Source organism: Haliotis rufescens, unplaced genomic scaffold, assembly GCF_023055435.1.
Source record: "Haliotis rufescens isolate VD_foot unplaced genomic scaffold, xgHalRufe1.0.p SCAF_5, whole genome shotgun sequence".
In the NCBI taxonomy this organism is placed as follows: domain Eukaryota; kingdom Metazoa; phylum Mollusca; class Gastropoda; order Lepetellida; family Haliotidae; genus Haliotis; species Haliotis rufescens.
The window spans coordinates 40,567,729-40,593,708 of NW_025964223.1; the positions used below are offsets into that span (position 1 = coordinate 40,567,729).

The 25,980-nt window shown below is 40.4% G+C and overlaps 1 protein-coding gene across 2 annotated transcripts; it reads left to right on the forward strand.

Moving 5' to 3' along the window:
- Positions 1-7,661: 7,661 nt before the first annotated feature.
- Positions 7,662-23,651, forward strand: LOC124112439 (organic cation transporter protein-like). 2 transcript variants are annotated; one of them, XM_046472548.2, is made up of 11 exons: positions 7,662-7,800; positions 15,006-15,156; positions 15,771-16,005; positions 16,231-16,334; positions 16,525-16,679; positions 17,973-18,141; positions 19,168-19,380; positions 19,883-20,109; positions 20,498-20,679; positions 21,126-21,277; positions 21,848-23,651. In XM_046472548.2, the coding sequence occupies exons 1-11, from the start codon at positions 7,677-7,679 to the stop codon at positions 21,957-21,959; spliced, it is 1,824 nt and encodes a 607-aa protein (XP_046328504.2). In that variant the 5' UTR covers positions 7,662-7,676; the 3' UTR covers positions 21,960-23,651. The 2 variants fall into 2 exon arrangements, with proteins under 2 accessions (XP_046328504.2, XP_048240356.1); XM_048384399.1 differs by lacking the exon at positions 7,662-7,800 and adding an exon at positions 10,715-10,773.
- The last annotated feature ends 2,329 nt before the right edge of the window (positions 23,652-25,980 follow it).

Below are 25,980 nucleotides of genomic sequence, written 5' to 3' on the forward strand. Positions count from 1 at the left end.
TCTTCCCATATTTTGCTGACACTCCGTGGCATAACTAGAATACTGTTCAAAGCGGCGGTAAACCCAACTCACTCGCTCCCTCACTTTGAATTATGATGGAGAGCATGCATGGCGTTTAAGATAAAGTTGTATATCGGTGACCAAGACATTAAGTTTCATGAAACTATTTACGTTGCCGTTTAGGGGGATTTGATGCACTGTGGCAAAAATAAAATAATGCTCAAGTCGTCATTTAATCCAACACATTTAACCCTCATGGTGCCACGGGACCATATATGGTCCCTCACTTTTCGCACACGCGTAGTGCCAAGGGACCACATTTGGTCCCGAGAAAATGCCCTTTTTCAGCTGTAAATTTTTATATCAAACACTAAGTGTGCAAAGTAAAAAATATAACCATCATCACCCCAATCATCTTAGCTTTAAAATCTTGCAACTCATACTTTATACAATGCTACGGATTGCGAAATATGGCGAGATTAGTACAGTGGCTACCATGCTTCTCGGCATTTCTCTGCCATGTCTGAACACCAAACGAATGACGGCGAATTTTTATTAAGCATCCATGTCATAGCACGTAAATATTTTCACAAAAAAATCCTTGTTCATGAGATATAATATGACCTGAGTGATCAGAAAGACATATCTATCCCAAATGTATACTTATTTATTCACGTAAATACAATTCTGTTGGCTCCTTTACGAACAGGTTTATTTACACGTTTTGTAGATTTTTATCGACCATCGGTAATGGCGTAATGGTCGGTACACATGAGAAAACGACAGTGTATATTTCCATTGCATTTATGACGTGCATTGAATAAAATTATAACCATCATCACCCTAATCATCTCAGCATTAATATCGTGTAACTCATATTGTATGCAGTGCTACAGATTGCGAAATATGGCGAGATCAGTAAAGTTGTTACCGCGCCTCTCGACCTTTTTCTGCCATGTTGCACTTCATGTGAATGACGGCGATATTTTTATTATGCACCCATGTCACATACACGAAACTATTATTATATATTGAAAAAAAGAAATCTATAAGACTTGTCAGAAAGATTTACTCTTCCCCACTGTACAGTTATTGGCTTTAGACAACCAACGTTTAGTCCGCAACGTGGTGGTTGTGACGTGGGTGAATATATATTAAAATTTTCGTTTTATGACAAATATATAATTCCATTACTTTCATTGACCTACGATCATTATGTATTTCAAACTTTTCCTTTAGAAAAATGAGATGGAATAGGAAACTACTGGACAGAAACTATCACGTATGTCCTTAAACATACATGTATACATACCTAGGTGTAAATACTCTTCTAAAGTCGTATTTATAAAACAATTTGAAAGAAAATGTTGTATTTCATGGACTGGCCATACAAATTGAAGTATATTTTGAGCAATGGTCTAAGAGTATGAAAGCCAAGTGCGAAACACTAGCTGAGACGAGGATGTATGTTTTCTAGCGGTCATATAGTGAAACAAATTTGTTTTGAGCACATGAACTGTATATACATTGAACCCAACTTTAATCGAAATTTTCGCATTTTCTCTTTCACTTAATCTAGATATTATTTATAACTGTACCGTAAAACAATAATATTGCCTTCTTTCACCTGTACTGTGCAAGTTATCGTTTCCTTGTATTAAATATCGCCTACTCGATATCTGCTCTTCTTGAGCTTTCAAATTCAAGTATTAAAATTGTCCAATTACATCTCGTTTCAAGCTTTTTATAAGTTAGATTTAAACCATTAACAACACATCATGACACCCTAAGTATCAATGAGCGGTCTGTGTGATTGCACAACGAAGCCATGACATATGGCGCCCGAATTGCGAGTGAGCGAAAAAAAGGTTTGTTGAATAGATTTGCTGCCCATGAAAACGTTTCAACGATTGTGATTGAAACTACATGTATACCTACTCTTGGATGGTATTACGTTAGTAATTTTATTAATTATTAAGAAATAATAATGATGTCCGATATTGAGCGATGTCAATTTGAGTAATGTTAGGGCTGTTTAGCGATCTGTCACATATTGTCCTTTGAAAACGTACGATGTCAATTACCCCGAAGTTGTTTCTTTCACTAATAAAAGAGCACGGTCACTGAAACATATATGGACGTTACCGGGATTTCGTCAAGATATACACTCCAAACTGCCATACGTATTGCGACGTAATCTTTGAGACAGTATGCGTTGAACTAATCACGACCACTTCAGTCAATTAAGTTTTAACGTAAAAAAACACGGACAATTTCATCGGGATTTTTTTTCGCTAAATATAACTCACGGAAAATTCTCAGTGAATGTGTACTTCAACATGAATGTCATATGTCTATCACCGTTAGGATATGTACTTGCCAATGATATGAATTATTTGACATTTAGATTTCAAACAAAGGCGCTAACTTGACTTTACTTGCCATATTCTGGTGCTTCCATATTACGATTAATGTAGAAAAGTAGGAAACTTTAAATACAAGCACTTTAATCGAGGGCTAGGCAGTGCATACATCTTTTGGATTTTGTGACTTTAGCTAATACTGATGGAAAGACAATCAACTCGAGTTGCATGTTATACAATTTGCTTATAATTACACTGTGTGAAGAAATAAGAACGTTGTAACACTTTTGATACAATGTATATGTTTTTGAAACCGCGACGTCATCACAGTGCGGCACTGAGCGGTATGCAGGCTTAAGTCCCTACATGTATCTCACATACGCGATTTAAGAAAAGTTGAAAAATCGTGTTGATTCGTGCTCGACCTTGTGGTTTATGCAAACTTCTTAACCAAACACGACCCTCATACGACCCAAAACGACCCTCATACGACCCTCATGCGACCTTCATACGACTGAACACGACACTCATACGACCGTCATAAGATATTCATACGATACAACACGATTTAACCTCATTTAATACGACCCCAATACGACTGTCATACGACCAAACACGACTGTCATACGACGCCCATACGACTTAACACGAACCAACACGACCGCCATACGATTAAACCCGAATCATTACGATGTCCATACGACTACAAAAATAAACACGATCTCAATACGTCTGAGCAAGACCTTCATACGACATATTTTTGTTTATTTTGGTCACGTCGGTCATGTAGTATATAAGCTGCATTGCAACAGCATTTCTGTGTCAGTCTTCACCATGTTCAACAACGAACAAGACCCGCAAGAAGCAGCTTCAATTTGGAGGAGGAGGAAGTACATGTACTTCTGGTAGCTATGGCTTTGATGGTGAGGAGTAGGAGACAGCGTAGGCGTCGCAGAGTGAGGAACAGGAAGAGATTCTGGGTTCGACCATGGTTGTTGAGCTTCCGTTTCGGCTGCCTGAGGTTTGGCATGGCTGTAGAATGAGCTTTCACTTTCAGGGGGTTTCCCACGTTCTCACTCAGTCACGTGATGGGCTCTTCCGGTCGTATGACAAACGTATGGATTTCGCGTTCAGGCGTATGGGAGTCGTATGAAAGGCGTATGAAAGTCGTGTTGAATCGTGTTAAAACCTATGAAGGTCGTATGAGTCTCTTCCCACGCTCCCCAACACGACTGAACGCGATCTTCATACGATTGAACACGACTGTCATACGACCTTCATACGACTGAACACGACTTTTCACACCCTATGTCACATTCACGAATCTGAACACGAATGAACACGATTTAACGTTTTTCCTTAAATCGTGTTAGAACGTATGAAGGTCGCGCACTCATTCGTGTTAAGTCGCGGTCGGCCGCGCGCGGTATCTAACACATGCAGCGACGACCATCTCACACCTGCAGCGACGATCATTTGACACATGCAGCGACAATCATCTGACACATGCAGCGACGATCATCTGACGCATGCAGCGACGATCATCTGACACATGCAGCGACTATTTGACACATGCAGCGACTATTTGACACCTGCAGCGACGATCATCTGACACATGCAGCGACAAATCCAGCTGTATGTAAATAATCGAGTCTGAACCAGACAATGCAGTAATTTTACATCATGAGCACTTTGAATAGGATGACATTCATAATCAAGTCCGCTAGCCTGACCGCTCGATCGCGTTATAATTAGTCCCCTCTTACCACATGCATAGGTTGCTGAAGACCAATCACAACCCGGATCTTTACGGGTGGATTAAATACAATCAGATGGTCTTTATCCCGTCTTCAGTTATTTATATGTTTCTTCTTGTCTGGTTGGCTTGTCCGTATGACCTGCCGAATCGCCCCATTATATGTAAATGGTTTTCACACCGCAGGCTGAGGAATATCTAACCGGCCATGGATAACTACTAACCTGAACATATTTTACTATTAAACAGAACTTGATAGTTCATGAGACAAGGTTTGTCACACAAATATATCTCTATATTTAAAAATGGTACAACCAAAAAGGAAATAATTGTTTACAAGGTAATTTTTATTATCACAATACTGTTATCTGAATTTGAAACCTTTGGGTTAACGTGACGTGTAAATTGAGTGTTTCAATGACCCCGAGCCGGAGCCGCCTTCTGCGAGGTACAACATGCTTGAATAACATAATGTTTACCCTATTCACATATCTGAAACCTGAGTGGACACTTCCGTGGCTTTAGATAAGTTGTCACTTAACCACAAAGCTATCGGATGAAGCACATTGAGTACCCAGTGTCAAGTTGCTGAAGGATTAGCGGTGTTGATATGGAGCAGGCAGGCCTCGTCAGTATCTAGAGGGTTATTTATCCTTTTAAGTCCACTGGAATTAGTGTTGACTGTTGAGTGTACATCACAAACGCCCGGCGTGAAGTCCATTTCAGCCTGGGTAACTTACTGATAACAACTTTTCATATTCTCCAGAACCGCTTATCAAACAAAGCTGAATTATTTTGCAAGCATATGCTTATCATAGGCTGTTTCTTTCGCGATCTATAGAAAATATATTTCGAAAAAAATTAAAGATCCTCTCAAAAACGAAGAGATTGATAACATTGAGTGAATAGTTATGTTCCCCCATTCATTGACTATCTGACACATGCAGCGACGACCATCTGACCCATGCAGCAACGACTATCTGAAATATGCAGCGACGATCATCTGACAAATGCAGCGACGATCATCTGACACATGCAGCGACGACTATCTGAGGTTTGCAGCAACAACCATCTGACACATGCAGCAACGATCATCTGACACATGCAGCGACGATCATCGGACAAATGCAGCGACTATTTGACACGTACAGCGACGATCATCTGACACCTGCAGCGACGATCATCTGACACATGAAGCGACGATCATCTGACACATGAAACGACGATAATGAAACACATGCAGCGACAACCATCTGACACATGTAGCGACGATCATCTGACATATGCATCAACGGCCATCTGACACATGCTGCAACGATCATTTGACACATGCCGCAACGATCATCTGACACATGTAGCGACGATCATCGGACATATGCATCAACGACCATCTGACACATGCTGCAACGATCATTTGACAGATGCCGCAACGACCATCTGACACATGTAGCGACGATCATCTGACATATGCATCAACGACCATCTGACACATGCTGCAACAATCATTTGACACATGCCGCAACGGCCATCTGACACATGTAGTGACGATCATCTGACATATGCATCAACGACCAACTGACACATGCTGCAACGATCATTTGACACATGCATCAACGACCATTCGACAAATGCCGCAACATACATGCAGCGACGATCATCTGACACACGCAGCGACGATCATCTGACACATGCAGCGACTACTTGACACATGCAACGACTATTTTTTTACCTGCAGCGACGATCATCTGACACATGTAGCGACGATCATCTGACAAATGCAGCGACTTCTTGACCCATACAGCGACGATCATCTGACACATGCAGCGACAACCATCTGACACCTGCAGCGACGATCATCCGACACATGCAGCGACGATCATCTGACACCTGCAGTGACGACTAGCTGAAGTATGCAGCGACGATCATCTGACACATGCAGCGACGATCATCTGACACATGCAGCGACGATCATCTGACATTTGCAGCGAGAAACATCTGATACATGCAGCCACGATCATCTGACACATGCAGCGACTATTATTTGACACATGAAGCAACGATCAACTGACACCTGCAGCGACGATCATCTGACACATGTAGCGACAACCATCTTACACCTGCAGCGACGATCATCTGACAAATGCCGCGACGATCATCTGACACATGCATCAACAAGCATCTGACACATGTAGCGACAACCATCTGACACCTGCAGCGACGATCATCTGACATATGCCGCGACGATCATCTGACACCTGCAGCGACGATCATCTTACACATGCAGCGACGATCATCTGACACATGCAGCGAGGAACATCTGATACATGCAGCGACGACAACCTGACACATGCCGCGACGATCATCTGACACATGCAGCAACGATCATCTGACACATGTAGCGACAACCATCTGACACCTGCAGCGACGATCATCTGACATATGCCGCGACGATCATCTGACACATGCAGCGACGATCATCTGACACATGCAGCAACGATCATCTGATACATGCAGCGACGATTATTTGACACATGAAGCGACGATCAACTGACACCTGCAGCGACGATCATCTGACACATGTAGAGACAACCATCTTACACCTGCAGCGACGATCATCTGACATATACCGCGACGATCATCTGACACATGCAGCGACGATCATCTGACACATGCAGCAACGATCATCTGATACATGCAGCGACGATTATTTGACACATGAAGCGACGATCAACTGACACCTGCAGCGACGATCATCTGACACATGTAGCGACAACCATCTGACACCTGCATCAACAAGCATCTGACGAATGCCGCCACGATCATCTGACCCATGCACCGACGATCAGCTGGCACATGTGGCGACAACCATCTGACACCTGCAGCGACGATCATCTGACATATGCCGCGACGATCATCTGACACATGCATCAACGACCATCTGACATATGCAGCGACGATCATCTGTCATATGTAGCGACGACCATCTGACACATGCAGCAACGACTATCTGAAATAATCCGATATATAAATCGACGACTATCTCATAAGTACAGCGACGACCACCTTACATATGCAGCGACCAAACGGCACGCACCGACGACCACCTTACCTCTGCAGCGACCATATGGCACACATGCTTAAGTCGAAAAGCAAATTATGTTTTAATATCGTGCCAAAATATCTAGACATGATAATAATCATTAACGATAACAACACATGCGTAACTGCATGTTGCATAATCTACAGTATTATCCAGTGACACGAATACTTCTGCTGACAATACGGGATGGTGACAACAGATGCATATAACGCCTCGATGGTCTTAGTTTCATTTTTTATGAACTCATCATGTTATACAGATGCACATCAATCAATGACTTGTGGACAGCTTGCGTGTCAGTCTGCATTTTGTACACTTGTGAGAAGATCCCTTTGAATATACGGTGATAGTAAGCTATCCTCAACATTCGATTTGTTTAGAAACTTAGGCGCGGTCCAAGCCGGGGTCAATGATCGGATTAGGCCGTATGTCAAACAATCTGCCAGGCCACACTCGAATGATGTTAACCACAACCACACAAGACAGCATCGTGTCCCATGTCACCAACACAGGCACAGTTCTTTCAGGGATACTGGGTCTATGTCAACGTAGCAAGTGCCACGGGAAGCGCGCGGTATCAGGTGAGCAGTAAAAAGAGTAACATTGGCATATTTGGGTCTGAGGCTTCTAAAGGTAAAACTTGAAATTGGCTTGCGGTCAAAATGAACTCGAATGCTTTAGCGATTACAAATTACCTTGGAATTAACCTTTATATGAGCCGGCGTTTACTAAGTGCAATCAAAGGTGTGTCACAACATGGCTCAGAGGCGAAGTTATTTATTCAGAAAAGCAAGAAATATATTCCTGTAGACTGTTTGTTTTCAGCCTTCGACGTATAGGTAACACAAACTCTCCCATATGACTGCGAAACATGGCGATATCAAAATGTCGAAATGATTGAGAAATTACGACTAAAATCTTTAAAAATGTCAACAAGAAGATGAAACATTTTCAAACACGTCATGAATATTGCGAATTTGGATTTTTGGAAGAATGCCACTTCGTTTAAAGTATGTCGATGGAAGGATCATCCTTGTTCAGTTACCACTGAATGGCTCACAAACCGTATTAAAGATACCAGGACCAGTTTCCTCAAGAATGGCGATGCTTTACCATATCTAGTCCGGGAGGCAGTCTATATCAGTATATCAAACCCGAGCTCTCCTTTAGAAAACAGCTCTTACTTAACCAAAACATATCCATCCCTCTATTGAATTTAGAACTTGTAATCATAGATTCCCGGTAGAAACAGAGAAGAACGGACGTGTCAACAATGTACCTCTCTGTAGCAGCTGACGATATATATAATTATTTATATAGATGTGAATTCTTGGCTCTCTGCACATTCCCGAATATTATAAGTTCCCCAATGCCCATAAGTTGGCAAAACTCTTTTCGAACAACATCACTTAACGCTTGCGAAATTTATGTAAATTTACCGTTATACTTATGAATGAGTACTAACACATTTCATCCTGATATAAATTAAAAACATGCAATGTATGTATGTCACAGATTGTCCTTTGTATATTTATCTAATGTTAATTATATATTGTACTCTTGTAGCACTGTGGGTGGTTTTGAGTAAATAAATGAATCTGAATCTAAATCCGTAGCAGTGAACGGATAATATACGTTTCAGGCGAACGTTAAATGCATTAAGTTAAACTATGCTGAGAGAAGCAAATGTAAGCATCACATACTGGTAACATTGTCTGACCTGGGATCCCACAAGGTTTGCGAAAAAACCATTGGAATATATAAACATACAGCTGTGTGATTATAGCTCCAAATCCATGTTCCTTACCTTGAGTGTATAATTCAGTACAGATTCTTTCGGAGGTCATACTCACAGATCATGCTTAGTGTGTTTATTTTTTCGAACGTTGAAACCCAATTAGTCGAAATGTGATAGGGCCAGTGTGTGACATTTTAGGCATGGCTATGCCCAGTGTTCAAAGTCAATTTCATTTGTACATCTACAGCCGGACAATATACCGATTGGGCAAGACATGCTCACTCTTGTCGCGATCACTTTGTGTCATCACTGCATTTTAGTGATCCATTCATATATTTCATCACTCTTTTGCCTCTTACTCCTAGTTGAATCAGTTTCGACAGATACACGAGACTGTTTATTCTCTGGCCTTGACGTTTTATATTCTGATATAGTGTGAATAGTACAGTGAATTTCTTATGATTATTAAAATGATTTTGTCAGGTTACTTTCTAATAATGCTTTATTGTGTTCTGTATGCAGTTTCTAAACAATAGCATTTTATGAATGAGAGGGGCAGCGGGGTACCCTAGTGGTTAAAGTTTTCGCTCGTCACACCGACGACCCGGGTTCGATTCCCAAAATGTGTGAAGCCCACTTCTGGTGTCCCCCGCCGTGATATTGCTGGAATATTGATAGATAAAGCAAGAGTTGCAATCTGTGATGCCATAGGTCAGTACTGCCTTACATGACATTAGAGTGTTTTTTCCTTCACCTAAACGGGTGAAAAATCCAGTGTATCGCTATCGTTATAAGAGATTGTACCTTTGGAGAACAGTTACCTTGCATCAAGACATTTGACGGATAGGACACTTGCTAGATGGAAACAATCATGAACTGAACCATGATGCATTATCAACAATCATTTATCTATTCCAGGTAGCCAAGAGCATAATGTGTACAAACAATTAAGGACTGTCCATTATGGTGGGGTTGGGTGGGTGGGGATGGGGGTGGAGTGGGTGATGTGGGGTGGGGTGGGGTGGTGGATATTATTTACACATATATTTTTTAAAGTAGAAGTAGGAGCCTGAAAATATATTCAACGGTCTGAAGCTTAATTATTTATTTTCAAAATTATTCTTTTTTTTCCGATCCAATCCCAGGCCCCCTAGAATATAAAATGGTCGGTCCCTTACGACATATATATGGTTCTTAAGTTGGTCCTTGTGACATCTGGCAGCAGCACGTGGTTCTCAAATCACACAAAGTTATTAACTGTCCACTCATATGGACGTTAACTTATGACAAGATATCGCAAGAAAGTTTAATACAAAATTAGGAGTGTTGGGCACATATCTAACGAAAGTAAGCATTGAGTTTAATCACTGCTTGTGTCAAAGTATTTGAACAACGTCAGCGCTAATCAACCCTCTGATATGAGATACCTTAATTTCTCTTCTCGTAAAACTTGGATAGATCTAGAGCCAGTGTTGTCACTTACCACACTCGGCGCCATTATTCCCTGGACGGAGCAGTGTGTCCTTTCGCACCAGACTGATACGAACTTTATTATCTCTTTCTGCAGCAGAATAATAAGAGCGTTTTATTATTTGAAAAAAATTACAACATATGCTATGAAACTCATACAATGTTTGGCAGATTGTGACTACATGGTCAAACTTGCCAGCTGTTGTGGTATCCCAACTTAAGCTGGCATTTGAAAAATAACAACGTTTAAAATTATCTTCAGTAAACTAGGGCGCATCTGTCGCTATCAGTGGTTAGGTCTGAGCAGGGGTCGAGGGAATAGGCCGCGAACTGGTGTAACAGATCCGTGAGTGTTGCATTGTTCATGATTGTCCTTTCATTCTGTTATAATGGTAGTAAACATATATGGAGAGCATTTGATTACATATCAATTCAAGTGCGAAGTATCTTCGCTATGTCACGTGTTATCATACGAATGTATCATTGTGTTTGTAAGTGTAACATAGTCCTGTTTAGGACTTTACCGCATAGTGGACGCTGAAACAGCCTACCAGCTAAAACTAGTAGGTGGGAGAAATGGTTATTCGATGGTGATGTTTGATACGGGTACTTTAGTTGTGTTTTGGACCTTACCTTTGGAGTGTTTAGGTGCTTGTGTTTAGCTAGCCTGATCATGTCCACGCAATCCATCACCGAGCCTGATCCCTACATTCACTTAGTTACTGGACACCGATTTTACCGCGGGTCTAATCGTGGTGTTAGAATTAGTAATACCCCAGTATATTACGAATGCAATATCTATTTGAATTCGAGCCGGAAACAGAGATTTACAGTGGAGACCATGCGCTCTTGTACCACACTGTTGTTCCTGTGATTGTTTTTGGCGAAGCCAGCTTGTCTCCTGAGGGTGAATATGACATGCATGGTAGGTATATATCAGAGAAGATCAACTATCAAACCTTAACATCGCAATATCAGATCAACATGACTTGGTATTGCTGTCTTCAAAGCCAAATATGACGTTGAATGCTCTTTTGTTGTTTTTATAGACATACTATTTTATGTACATGAAGAGTTAAAAATATTTACATTTTCTTGCATCCAAAATCTCAACTACAAACGCAAATTTAAAAAAGAATAATAATCATCAACATTGTTAGTACAACAAACATAAATTAGTTTCTTTAGCACTTTCTTTCCTCGTGTTCTAAAACAGTTTTGAGAAAATCATGAATAGTTTCTGAAAAGCTATTATACAACTGATGACGACATATGCTTCAATGACAACTGATTCTTTCATCATGTTAACAGAGAAAGAACGGATAATAGTTTTTTGTTTCTGATAAATTCAAAAGCGATACATGATGAATGCGCTATTCGCGTCGCCATGACAAACGCCCCGTTTCTTTTCTATTTCAGGACATGAAATGCCCTAAATGTGTGTGCGTGCGTGCGCCACCATCAGCATATGTAGCGAGGGGCCAATTCGAACCCGTAATCCTCAGCGAGTTCTTAACATAACCGTAGGGTTCCTATCGAAAGCAGTACTACGTACATGTGTAGTAGACGAACAAAATGGATTTGTAAACACCAATATAAATTTTTCAGTTTTCAAAAGCATGATATAATGTGGCAGGGAAATAAACACCAGATGCAACCATGACTGAAAGTAAATCAATACAATTTGCGCTTGCTTCATTTCGTTCACACTAATTTGAATTCGGTTACATTCTGTGAATGATATAAATAACAGTTCTGCTGAAGCCTGTGAATAAATATATCCTCGCGAACTCTATTTTCGAACAGCTAAGACTGACAGTTCGTGAGATGAGCGAACAAAAACTTAAATTCGTGTTCATACCGGTAGGTAAAGTCTTTAATAACAGAATTCATCCATGTTCCGATGGAAAAATATCCCCGATAAAAGGCGTGACCGCTGCACGCGAGTGACGTTATCTGTTTCGAACACCAGATTGGGTTGGTACTTTTGCAAGGTTTCCATGAAGGAACAGTCGTATATGGGGGCACATTTCTCAACATAATTCTTGCAGGTAGGCATTAAAACTCAGAAAGTAAATGAAAAATTTGAACCTATTCACAAACCAGCAATGTTTGTCAAATTATAGTGTTCACACTATTTTACTCTTCCTCGTCATGGCATGGGCACCAATGATCCGAGTGATGACGGACAGTTCTGATAGGTGCTTTGTTCTTCCCATGAACCTAATATTGACAGGCTGTGATATTGTTATGTTCAGAACTGGTTTTATTTCATCCACAAGTACTGCACCTCCTGTGGGATCTCGCTCCTGGCATTGCAGTGAGCCTACTTGTCAACGCTCAAACGCGTTATTCTTCATCACTGAGGAACACTGGTGTGCCGCAATGTTCATCAAGCCAATTTTTACAATTAATTAAAGCATGTGTTCATGATTATTGATCCATGTCGCAGTGAGTCCAGTTAGCATCACCTATACAAAGTGTTGGTTTGCAAGGATGATGAGCAATTTGCGTCAATAAAACCCACGTTTCACCGTCCATGCACGGATAAAGGTATTGACAGGCAGGGGATAGACTTCAATCAATGATCCAATTACCAGGTGTCTTTTGTAAAACTATATAACCATAGAACATGTGATTATCATTACATGTGGCTTCTCTTCATCTCAATGTTGAGTAGAACGAAACCCAAATGTATATTATGTAACACCAGAAATCTTGTGTAACTTTTCAACAGAAAACAATGGGGAACGTGTGGTGTGAGGTAAATTTCAAGATAGGGGAACAAAACGCGATAAACAAACTAAACTGCCACCCAAAGGAAAGTATACCCCATTATTGGTGGTGGCTTAAAAAGAAAAGAAAAAATGAAATGGTTACTCAATGGTTATGCATTCATTACAGGTTTCATAATTTGCAGTGTTTCGGTGTCTGTTTTCAGGCTAGTAATGTTTTGATAACGTTTGTCAGTTTGTGGTCAAATCCAATTTTCAAGTGTATAATTTCTTTTGCCCCGCAGTTCATAACATCAGTAACCGAGACTGTTATATACAGGAATCTGAACTTCGACATGTTATCAAGTATATGCAATGTATAAGGTGTATCAATTACCAGATCACTTTTAACTAAAATCATGTATGTACATGTTTCAACTGCAGTTGAAATAATTTGTTTCCTTAAATATAACAGGTGCACTTAATGTTCGAAGTTCGAAATATATAATTGATCACAGAAACAAAGCCCGTGGTGTATTCATACGCAATGAAAATTTATTACACAATTAAAACAGTAAAAACATTCGTGTGCTGCCTCCATTCGTTTAACGTAGGAGCGTGACAAGCGTGGTACTACGACCATCACTTTCATTTGACTGCTTCACAGTTACCGTTTTGTGATCGCCAAATGTGTATGAGGTAGGTGAAGAAACACAACGGGACCACCTTTTTAAAGGTAGCTTAACTTAAACAACAGCTAACAGTATTATCTTTCAAACCATGACTCCTTTGTCTTTGACCGTGAAATAACTCAATTTTTGGAACGTTAAACACCTCTCGGCAATGATAAAACGTCACGTTCCCCCCTGTCATTTACAACACGAATGTGGTCTTTTGCCAAGGCGATATTGAAGAAATTAAGTGGAATTATCAATGACATATTTACTGATATCAATACAAATATCTTATCAATTAATGAACGGGGAGGTTTGTGATTTATTATACTTTGTCATTTTGTACACTGAACGTACGTGTAGCTTTTCTTAAAAAGATTTCTTACGTTCAGGACTGTGTTCGCTCATAAGTGTTATAGGCCCTGCAACATCGGCCCCTGTCCTCCATGAATTGATTACGTGCCCGGGATAACTTTTTAAACTGTTCACAAGACAATGTTGTTTTTCAAATTTCAGATGTTAAGGTAATTTAATGTTGGCCATGGTTTAAAGATATGGACATCTCATATTGTTGAATTATTCCGTTGAACATTTCCAGGATGCATTGTTCCAAAATGCGTCTGCAATCCAGGATACTATTGGAAGATAACAACGGCACATGGTCGAACATATAAAATAATATTCGTTTTCGTAGTAACGGTAATTTGCATGTACAAATATAGTCAATATATTTAATTGGTTGATTGGGTAATAACGCTTTTTCATTTCGTTTTTTATATATCTGAGGATTGTGTTACAATTGTATGTGTTCTGTATCTTCACTCATTTGAACAGGTTGTGACGCCACCTGTAATGTGCAGCGTAGGCGTTTTTTTTATTAAAACAGTTTCATCTGAGATCAGGATTTAGGTCAGTGTGTGAGTGAGTGAGGTTTATACAGCAATGAATTGATACTCGGTAGGAAAAGATGGTAATCTGACTGTTTATCTTGTAGAGCCTCATACGCAGCTTGGTTATATACTCCCAAGGGAGCTGAGAATGAAATTCGAGTGAACACTGATCCACTGACGGGGGTAATAATATTGTGTGGCGCCGCTGAGCAGATGTCCAAGTTGGTAGTTGGGCACTCACCCTCGTAAAGGAAAGGCTTCTATTTATTCATTTATGCATTATAAATATTTTTATTGCAGTTTCCAAGATGAAATATGATGCAATTGTGAAGCTGCTAGGCGACTTTGGCCCCTACCAGAAGAGACTTTACTTCCTGCTATGTATTCCTATGATATCAGTCGGGATTCAGACCATGTTGACTATCTTCACACTTGGTGTACCAGACCACAGGTACATAACAATATGGTAGCGGGGGTTGGCAGAAAGCCTTGAAAGGGCCTTAAAAGTAATTTGAGTGAGTGAGTGAGTTGGGTTTAACACCGCTTTTAACAGTATTCCAGTTATATCGCGGCGTGCCAGCTTAATGTGGGAGGAATGTGATTCAGGTCTCAGACGTTTACCACTTCGGTGAAACCCACGAGCACGGGTATGGTGCTGACAAACCTAGAAACATAATCAGGGCGAACCGGGATTCGAACCCACAATCATAGGTTTCTGGTGTGCCCAAGGGACGCAACTCTGCACAGCGAATCGCGGCGCCTTAGATGACTTGGCCACACGTGCCCCCCGACAAAGATGAAACGGCATGTCGTAGACTTGGTGAATCCATGTAACTCGCTAACATGTTAAATTACACTGGAAACGTTGGGCTGAAAGTTTTATGACTGCTGGCATACATAATGCAACACTTTACTGCGGTTGCATGTCGTTGTGAGATGATTGACTGTGGGTGAGACAAATACTGTTCTGGTTAATTGGCACAAATTGACTACAAGGATCAATCGATGACTGTCTACAAAAGTAATTTAAAACTCTCCACCACACTAACCCTCGATTCTCTCTAGGTGTGCTCTCCCTGACTGGGACAACGACACATACACTATTCAGGGGGAGAAACATGCACGTGCAGTCAACGCAGCCATTCCTCTGCCTACTGAAGGGACACAACTCTACTCTTCCTGTCTTATCAAAAGCACCATCAATACAACAGATGGACATGCATTTGACACAAATTCTACTCGAAGATGTGAAAAATGGGTCTACGACACTGATGTGTTCAGTTCAACTATTGTGACAAAGGTATTTCCACATTTAGAAGACATGACATACAAAATATAATAATTGTACTACATATACATACCTACATAATTAATAAGATTGAGATATTGATTGGAAAATTCATTTGGAATTAAAAAAATTAAAATAGAGTGTATCGCATATATTCCCATAAATTCCAGCTCTATAAAAAAAAAATGTAACAATGTCCTTGTGTTGGCAAGCTATTCCTCCATCATTGTGTTTCAGTTTGGTTGGGTATGCGACATGAAGTTAACAAAATCCCACGCTCAGATGATGTACATGCTAGGATCGCTAGTGGGCAGCGTTTTGTTGGTGTCACCGTCAGATTTGTAAGTACCTGTAAATTGGTATAAGCTGTTTTCAGAATCAAAGTTAAGATTAAGATAACCTGGTCATTTGTTTTTCATTTTGCAATCTAATGATCACAGCGTTTTCTACTGGATAAAATATTACATCTAGTGTGGTAATTGATGGAATCCTTAGACTGAAATATGATATATATGCTTTGTTCATTTTCAGTATCGGACGGAAGAAAATGTTTATGGTGTCAGTCTTACTGCATGCAGTGTCCACCATCGTGACTGCCTTCAGCCCCAGCTTCGCCATCATCGGCATCCTGTACTTCATCAACGGAATGTCCGGCATCGCCATATGGAGCAACGCATTCGTCGTAGGTAGGAATTCCCAGTGAATTTCGGAACCGGAAGTTCTTTTGGCGAACTCACTCTGCTTCCTTATTGACATTGACACTGATGTCTCAGTCCTCTCGTAGTAGGCACCGTAATTAAATTGTGCAGAGTTGTGTCCCTTAGTCATGTAAGGGTCCCATGATTGTGGGTTCGAATTCGAGATTCGCCTTGATTCTGGCATGTGACGACCATTATCTTTTGTGCACGTTTTAGTTTATAATTTGTAGCAAACAATTTCAAATATTTTTGTCTTCATTGAGACAAAGTGTCAACGTCATACGCGAGTTTCTTTCACGCTAGAAGCAAAATAAATGCAAGAGACGCCTCCGGTAGTTTAACCCATACAAAGTGCTTAACGTTCGTGCAATATATATATCCATGTTCATTATCACTATATTAATGTATAAAAATAAGTTTTTGTTGATGTGTAATGTAGCAAAATCATTTCTATTAGTAATATAACAAGACTATTTATGGTAAATTCACAACTGTTTTAGAAACCTTTAGAAAACATCATCATTATAAGTACACAATATTACACAAATAATTTATATTCCCGCATAAACATGTTTTCGTATTATAATTGTTTTAGTCTATAATAACACTTTACATAATTCGATTCTGATTGGTCAGTTAGATGTTTCAAATCTGAATAACCCCCTCTGAGTGGAACAGCTGATTTGACGCCCGTAATGTCGCAGCAACTAATATGTAAAGGGAAGTACTTTCTCTTAATTATGGCTAGTTATCTTTTGAAATAATACTATTAATAAATGCAATTTCAAAACATGTTTGGCAATACATTACATTGCAGAAAACTCGACAGAAACCGACAGTTATCATCAATTTTAGACACAAAGAAGAACTGAAAATTTTACTCTTTTCTATCGTCGACAGTGACGTCAAATATTCTGTGTCACAAGGATGTGTTCTCCTCCTGGTGGTTTTCGTGTTCGGTTCTAAATCGCATTTAACACCGTCAAATCGACATGTAGCATAACTCTGCATTGAAATCACAGCATAATTTATCTCCTAAATAATTACCTTTCATAATTAATGTAAGTTCGTTAGATATAGAAAAGAAATGTGTGGGTACCGATATACGACAACTGCTATCTATGGTGACGACAATCAACTCACAGAGCCTGACCAACGGAACATCCTTTTCATCTGCTCTTGTGGCATGCAATGTGCAGTAGCATTGTACCTTCTCTGACCCGGAATTCATAACTTTGAATTCTTAATTAAAACAACCGATTGTTTTCTATTTGCGTTCAGGTGTGGAACTAGTCGGTCCCTCAAAGAGAGTATTGACTGGCATCATATGCGAGATATACTGGACTGTAGGAGTCTTCATGGCAGCAACGATGGCATACCTTGTACGAGATTGGCGACATCTGCAGCTGATAGTTTCAGCGCCAACAGTTTTGTTTCTGGCATACTACTGGTAAGCTTGCCTACTGATAGCTCTGATAACGCTTCTAGTATATATTGTAAATTATAAAATTAATAACGCCATTCTAAATTCGTAAATGGACATATTGAAGTGCATCGCCCAGGTTGACCGCACAAACCAGAATTAATGATATAAGTCAATGATCAAAGCTCCAATAGGCAAATATGAATGTATTTGAACTCTACCTGAACACTATTTAAGTCAGTAAGTTGCAATCGAAATTTGCTATTGCTGTTTACAGAAATGTTAAAAAGGGCGCTAGGCTCGGGCTTAGTGGTTGTCGGAACCAGTTTGATTCAATACCCATGTTACTTTAATAAAATTTGAGAAAGCAATAAATAACCTCAGATATGTCTCAGTTGAATAAGACTGCCTCCGTGGTCTAGTGGTGGAACGTCTACCCGGAGAGCGGAAGGTCGGGGGTTCGATCCTCGGCTGCGTCATACCAAAAGACGTTAATACATGGTACATGTACTTGTTGTTACCCTGTCTGATTGGCTCCTAGTCAGTTTACTGTGTCTAATGGGTAATTCATGTTAAACTGCGGCATTGTATCTTAGTGGACCAGCACTATAAAATCGGCATTAGCTCGGAATAGTACAAACAGCAACGCACACAGACACACACACACGCACACATGAACACACGTGCATGCACGTCACTATTTAAGTGCAATAATATTGACCGCGACGTTAAACTACATTTCAGTTCACCTTATAACAGGTGACGTGCAAATGACGTCGCATGGGGGTCGCAGTTTCACAGCAATTAGCACAGTAAAACCCCATTTCACCTTACCTCAGTATAATATAAGTACAAGTCGTACATTTCAACTTCTAGCCGGATAAGATTCCAGCCCACAGAGCATAGTCCTTAGTGTAATGCGCAATGTACATGTATATCAAACTTAAGTGTTATGTGTAAATATATTATGGTTAATCAACCAGTGAGACGTCTTCTAGTTATCCGTTCGGGCTATCATTCGTTTTTCTTGCGAACTTCAATACATATTTCCAGGTTTATGCCGGAGTCTCCACGTTGGTTGATTAGTAAGCAGAAGTATGAGGAAGCGGACCGGATATTACGTCATGCCGCCAAGGTCAACAAGACGTCCTTGCCCTCTAACATATTCAGCGGACACATGTTAGAGAGGAGGAAGGAAGAACCACTATGGCGGATGTTCACAAGTCCCTCTTTGGTTATCAGAAGCCTCGTGTTGTTTCTCAACTGGTAGGGCTTCCATATGAATATTGTTAACATTTTATTATTTAATATTCCTAGTTGTTAGAATGAATATAATAGTAAGTAGATATATCACCTTATAATTGACAGTATAACTCATTTTTGTAATCGAGCCCGTGTCTTCAACCATTTAGCGTTTCCGCCTCCCTTTAGGTTATTAATGATACATAATTTTTCCGAGTCGGGAAACGTTTCGTAATTTGGCAGCATACCCGAGTGATGGGATTCGTTGAATGAGGGAAGTTCTATCACTGGGTTAATGTGAGGGGAAACATTAAACGAATGCAGGACGAAGGCGTTTATCACAGGCGTAGTACTGCCCAAGGATCTGGGATTCGAACACATAACACCCTTGATTTTATCAAGAAACGCGGTTCTGCCAACATGTTGACGATGGATAACAAAAGGTTTGGTTCTTTGATATAACCACAAGTCGCCGTACACACGTTGATTTTAGCCAAATGTTTCAGTGAATTGTTTCATCTTTCAGGTTCGTGGTCAGTCTTGGCTTTTATGGCCTCGGTCTCAACGTGGCCAGTCTCGGTGGAAGTGTTTACACCAACGTGTTCATCACCGCAGTGGTCGAGCTGGTCGGTCACGTGGCCTGTCTTCTACTCCTCGATCGCATTGGTCGGAAGTCGCTCCATTGCACCGCTATGATCCTCGGCGGTGTGTTCTGCACAGCGACCATCCTACCTGTCATCTATGGAGGTGGATGTAAGGAACAATTATATTGATTATTTAGCACGTAATTATAAACGGGTGACGTCTTTAGATTTCGTCAAAGTTTGTTGTTTGTGAAACTACGGGGAGTTTGGGCGAAACATCAGGAACATCGATATAATATCTGGTATATGTCAGCTATAGCCCAGGGTATAGCAAAGGGGAAAGCTCACGCTAAAGGTCATATGCTGAAGAGAAGGTTGCCTGTTAATGTGAAAAGCCTTTACTGAAAGTCAGTGAATTTAGGTACATGTCCTCATCGAAACCACAGACCTTCCGAGATTACGGAAGCGGTTGACTATTCTATAATTCATGTCTGCTTTTAGATATCAAAGAACATCTAAAGAACAAACTATTAATATATGTAAACTCTTCTCCCCAGCTCTCAACTGGCTGACCATTGCCTTAGCTTTGACTGGTCGGGGTTTCGCAGTGGCAAGTTTCGACGTCATCTGGTTGTATTCTTCAGAACTCTTCCCCACTGTCATCAGGAACTCGGCTCTGGCAGTTGCTAACATATGTGCAAGGGTGGGAGGAACTGCATCACCTTACATAGCTAACCTGGTATTTATTTAAAATATTATTCATCAACGGTCTTGTTAGAAGGGGTTGGTGGGATAGCTTGGTGGTTAAAGCGTTCCACTCCCCACATTGTGTTCCCCGCCGTAATAATGCTAGAGTATTGCTAAAAGGAGATTAAAACAATACTCACTCACTCATGACTATAACGAAAAACGCCAAAAGCACAACATTATCTATAGGCGAAGCACAAGACGGTTCTTCAGACCTGTTTCAATTTGAGATCTTGCTATCAAAGTTAACAAGTAAGCGCGTAGTTGCACAGGAACATATCACTTGCTACACTTGGCCTGAAGTCTGCAGTATTAGCAGTAGCGTTCCTCACACAGTTAGTATTATTCATGGTCTGATGGTATTGGATGATAGAACTAACAAGGCTTAATCTTCAAGCTGTCGCTTAATATTAGTTATCAAAATGTGATTATTCACAGGCTCTGGTGATATCAGGAGACTTTGGTCGGGCTGTTCCTCTCATTATATTCGGTACGTCCATGGCAGTGGCTGGACTGGCAGCTTTGGCATTGCCTGAAACTCTCAACAACCCACTCCCAGATACTATTGATGATGCCAGGCAGATGAAAAGGTGAGTGAGCTCTAAGATGTTCTTTTTATATACATCGGCAACACAAGTGACTAGGCTAACATACACAGGATGACGGGAGCACGAGTGGCCCTGTCGTCTTAAGCGCCCAAATTGCAGAGATGCGTCCCGTTGGCGTTCATAAAAGTTATTGTTACGATTTGTGTTAAGGTGTGTCAGCACCATATCCATGGTCGTGTTTTTTTTGTTCGTTTGTTTGTTATTTAACGCCGCACTCAGCAATATTCCAGCTACATGACTGCGGTCTGTAAATGATCGAGTCTGGACCAGATGATGCAGTGATTGAGGGATACGATGACATGCATCATCTCAATCAGCTAATCAGCATAGTCGCCTATTACGGCACGCATGGGTTGGTGAAGACAGAGCGGGGATTCTGTGTAAAACCAAACTCACTCACTCATTGTTTTATCTCGTGTACAGTACATCGTAAAAGCGAGAACATTGTTTCGGATTGCAGGGTTAAACAACATTCAACCTCTCCGCCTCCCCATGGCCATATGGGGTGTTGTCTTTTTCATCAAGTCAAGACAGTTTTGTCTCGTGTTTCAGAAGAAGCCGCCGACCTGAAAATACCCGGACTGACTTTATCCGATCTAACGCTGAAGAGCTTGCGAATCTTCAGCCAAATGGAGATGCAGCTACCACTAAGCCCACATTATAGAAATTTTGTAGGAAGACCATCACCGCTATGTGCGTCATCTTGCCGAGGCAAGGGAGTTAACTTACTATAAACGTCCAGTTTCCACCCTTGCCGAACTAGGCTGGAATTATGGAGTTACATTTTGGCTGTACTAACGAGTGTATGCATAGTCTAATCAAAACCGCATCACGAAATAGACAACCGGTGCGTAAACAAGATGGATTTCAACGTTCACATTTCGGTCGACTGCAGGGTTTGCAAAGCATGTTATCGCAAACTGGGCGTCGACAGATATTTTGCAAATTCTTTCATACTTTTAATCGAGGTGCTCACGTGATTACATGCACTTCGCGGGGGTAAACCCGGTGTATGACAATATGGAGCTTGATTATCAAGCAGATCGTCTTGACTGGACGCCGCCCTTTTGTTTGAAGCAAATGCAAGTGATATGAGAGGGAGTACATAGAAGGGACATAACTTGTAATAGCCACTGGTGGCGCTACGATCAAGACTAGAAATCCAGCTGTTCGGCAAGGGTGGGAACTGTACTTTGATAGTCAGGTAATTCCCTTGCCTCGGGAAGATGTATGTGCGTCTGTGTTTGTTGAACGTAGGTGAATAGCATTTACCTTCATCGAATTCTGGTATTTGGCCAATTCATATCAAAGTCACAATAAAGATTACGTATTAATTAAAATATTATCGGGGCCGGGGTTTTTCCTAAATGGCATATATACATACTCAACGGGAAGTAATCTCATCAAATCTGCATTTGGATTACTAGATTGGCTAGATTCTCTTTTTCCGGCCTGACATTCCACTGCAAGAGAAACATTTAGTTTCAAAACCGGAAGTGTCATCATACGACCGGAAGAGCACATAACATTCACGTCTTTCGTTTCAAGCGATAACTATTCACTAAATCCCAACCGGAAAAGACGTTTCAGACCGCAAGTATATGCAAGTACAGATAAGATGTTTACATAACGTTATTGTAAGGTAAGCAAAAGGCCCAAAACCAAACATCGAAGTAGGTATGATACATGTTGGAAAATAATGTAGTTATAAGACTTTTTTGTTTACCTTGCATAATAGTGTAGTTATAGCGGAGGATTTAGTGATCCCGCTACAAGTGATCGAGTGAGCCATTTTTTTACCACGCCCCTCTCAAAAGAAACAAAGAGGTTTGTTTTCCAGTGTCACAATGAAAGGCTCAGACATGTGTATTTGGAGATCGTTAACTGATGTAATATGATATGATCATTTTAGCATATCTGGGTTTCTTCGTGCCTGGAGAGATTTATTTTTTTGGGCGCCATTACTATTGGATTTCCTTCTACAGCAAGGAAACGGTATACGTCCGTTTTCCGGAAACCTTACAGATACCTTCCCATTTTGAATCCGGTCCGGATATGTTCCGGAAACATTGTGGATACCTTCAACAATCTTCACTTTTCTTTGCAATTCTGAGATATTTGTGCAATTGATATTAACTAAACACAATGCACCCCCAAAATTTTGACCATTTTTGGAGAAGGTTTCCGGAAGGTATCCGGGCCGGATTCAAAGTGGAAAAGTATCCGCAAGGTTTCCGGACAATGGAAAGCTACCCCTTGCTGCTGTGTTAACTTCTTACTAAAGAGCTGTGTACAGTGTTTGCTTACTTGTCCTCACTATCCCTCTCAAGACAATGTTGGCGAGACGTTTCCTGAATGAGATTTCGAAAAAGGCTACATCAGTTTCTCATCTGGCGTTAGTAAATGTAAGATTAAGTGTTGAAAAATGACATTTGTGATTGTGATGATTTGTTAGCTCGATAATTTTGAGTGAATTCACCATGTATAAATTAGAATCATTCTTGCGTTGTATCGAATGCCGCAATCGTTTTGAAAGTTTAACGCTACTAATACCACATATGTATAATATACATATGTGGTATTAGTAGCGACCATTATGTATGTACTAGGGCTGGGACGGGTAACTTGGGTACCCGGGTCGGGTGGGTACTGAGTAGGACCCTGGTACCCACAGGACTACCCGACCGGTGGTTAGTCACGTGATATATTGTTTAATGACAAAAAGTATCTAGAACTCTACTACAAGTCACAAATATTCGCATTTCTTTCTGACTATGCACTCATTCCTTCTGACTTTTCATATCTTTGAATAAAAACATAACTTGAGTCAACTTCAGTGTATGCATGACCAGATTTTTAAAACATGTATCTAAATACGTTTTGCCAGACTGTGTGCTATGGTAATAAAAATGCCCAATGGGACATTTTGTACTATCTCTTGAGACCTACAGTGGGACCCGGGTAGGGTCTTGTAATAGGGGGTGGGTACCCGGGTAGTAAATGCGGACTCGTCCCAGCCCTAGTATGTACATAATTCACAACGTTATGAACTATCCATACTTTCATTCATATATTATCTTCAACATACAAACGAACGAAAGGAGACACATGTCACATTTCACGATGCAATTGGATACCTCAGTTGTGGTGAATCGCTTCTCGATGAAGAGAGGTGCAGTTTGTAATGAAATATGAAGGTCGGGTACACCATACATTACATCATATTTTGTGAGAACGTGTCATGTCATGTGAACTTTACTACAGTGAAATAACTCGAACTCCTTTATCTCACTGTACAAGGACGATGCAAATATATTATTCCTTAATGGGCAAACGCCGTCACTCCGCTTGTCTCGAACTTCGGATAAGTCGACGTAGTTTGGTAAACACCGGGGTTTCGAGTTCTGGAGGTTTTACTGTATAATAGCTATTGTAACGCAGATTAATTACAGCTGACGCTCTTGTTGGACGCCTCTTATATCAAGCGTGTAAGCGTCACTTATTTGATGTCCTATTGCACTATCATGGACTTCAAATCAATTTTCCACGAGGAATTCCATCATAAGAAACGAATAATGCTTGATTCTGATGGGTCGAAATAAGGGATCAAATTCCAATTTATACCTCAAAATTACCATGCAGTTTCACTTGTAAACCCTACGCATCGATGCATATAACAATCGGAGCCTATGAATAAAAGCGACAAAACTCTTTTCATATTCAATAGAAATCTCTGCTAAAAGTGGTGATACCAGGTGTTCGCGAAAAGGTGAGCGTATCCTGTCGTACCGGTGCCATTTAGAATTAACCCATTAGAATTGTATACTAAAATCAGAACAACAGCTTACTCAACTCAATGAAATCTATTTCAGAACACACACACAGTCACAAATATGACCCGTCTCTCAGACTCTCTGATTTCGCGCACTGCCGATTCGTCTTCTGCTAAAAACGGTGCTATTCAACCATACTTAAGTGAGATTATGCTAGCAACTTGGGTAACGTTTTTGTTATGTTTTTCACTTCGTGTAACCTCTTTTCGACGCGTTCGTAGAGAGCTGGGCTATTTGCCCAAGTGTAAGTACGCGTTTCAAGAGAGCACCGTTTCACAAGCGCTCTTGTCGTCAGAGAGAGGTAGTAAATTAGAGACCTTTTATATACACATCTGAAACCTCACGAATGAATATATGCGGGATAGTAATATGTAAGTCCTTTATCTTTCACCTCATTTCCCATGTCATTGATATAGCGATTTAAACATTTGCTTCTATTATTTTGAGAAAAAGAAAATTTATTTAAAAGCGATTAATTCAACCACAGCGTTATTGTCATGACAATGAAGGCAACAGGTGTTCATGAAATGGTTCAACATGTCCTGTGGTCCAAGTGACGTTTCATGGAGCTTTATTCAGGTAAAACAAACGTTTTGTGGTGAAATGTACTATAACAGTTAATAATAACAGTAAAGAGCTAGGTGTGATTCGAACGATAACATTAATAGAGTCTACAATTAGTTTGTTGCGATGACATGTATGTTTATCAAGACGGTATGTGAAGACTATATCAGCGCGCATATTTTATGAAATCATTTATTTCGTTATTCAAGATAGTTTTCGTGGATTAAACGTAATTTTTTTTGTATCTCTGAAGTTGTAGTACAGCCGAGCTCGTTACATGTTCGACAC

Excerpts from the sequence above, each read along its gene's own strand:
- LOC124112439 (XM_046472548.2), top strand. The coding sequence starts at position 7,677 with ATGATGTTAACCACAACCACACAAGACAGCATCGTGTCCCATGTCACC. Across the intron at positions 16,006-16,230 it reads GTTCAACTATTGTGACAAAG|TTTGGTTGGGTATGCGACAT; the intron begins GTATTTCCACAT and ends ATTGTGTTTCAG. Across the intron at positions 20,680-21,125 it reads CACCTTACATAGCTAACCTG|GCTCTGGTGATATCAGGAGA; the intron begins GTATTTATTTAA and ends GATTATTCACAG.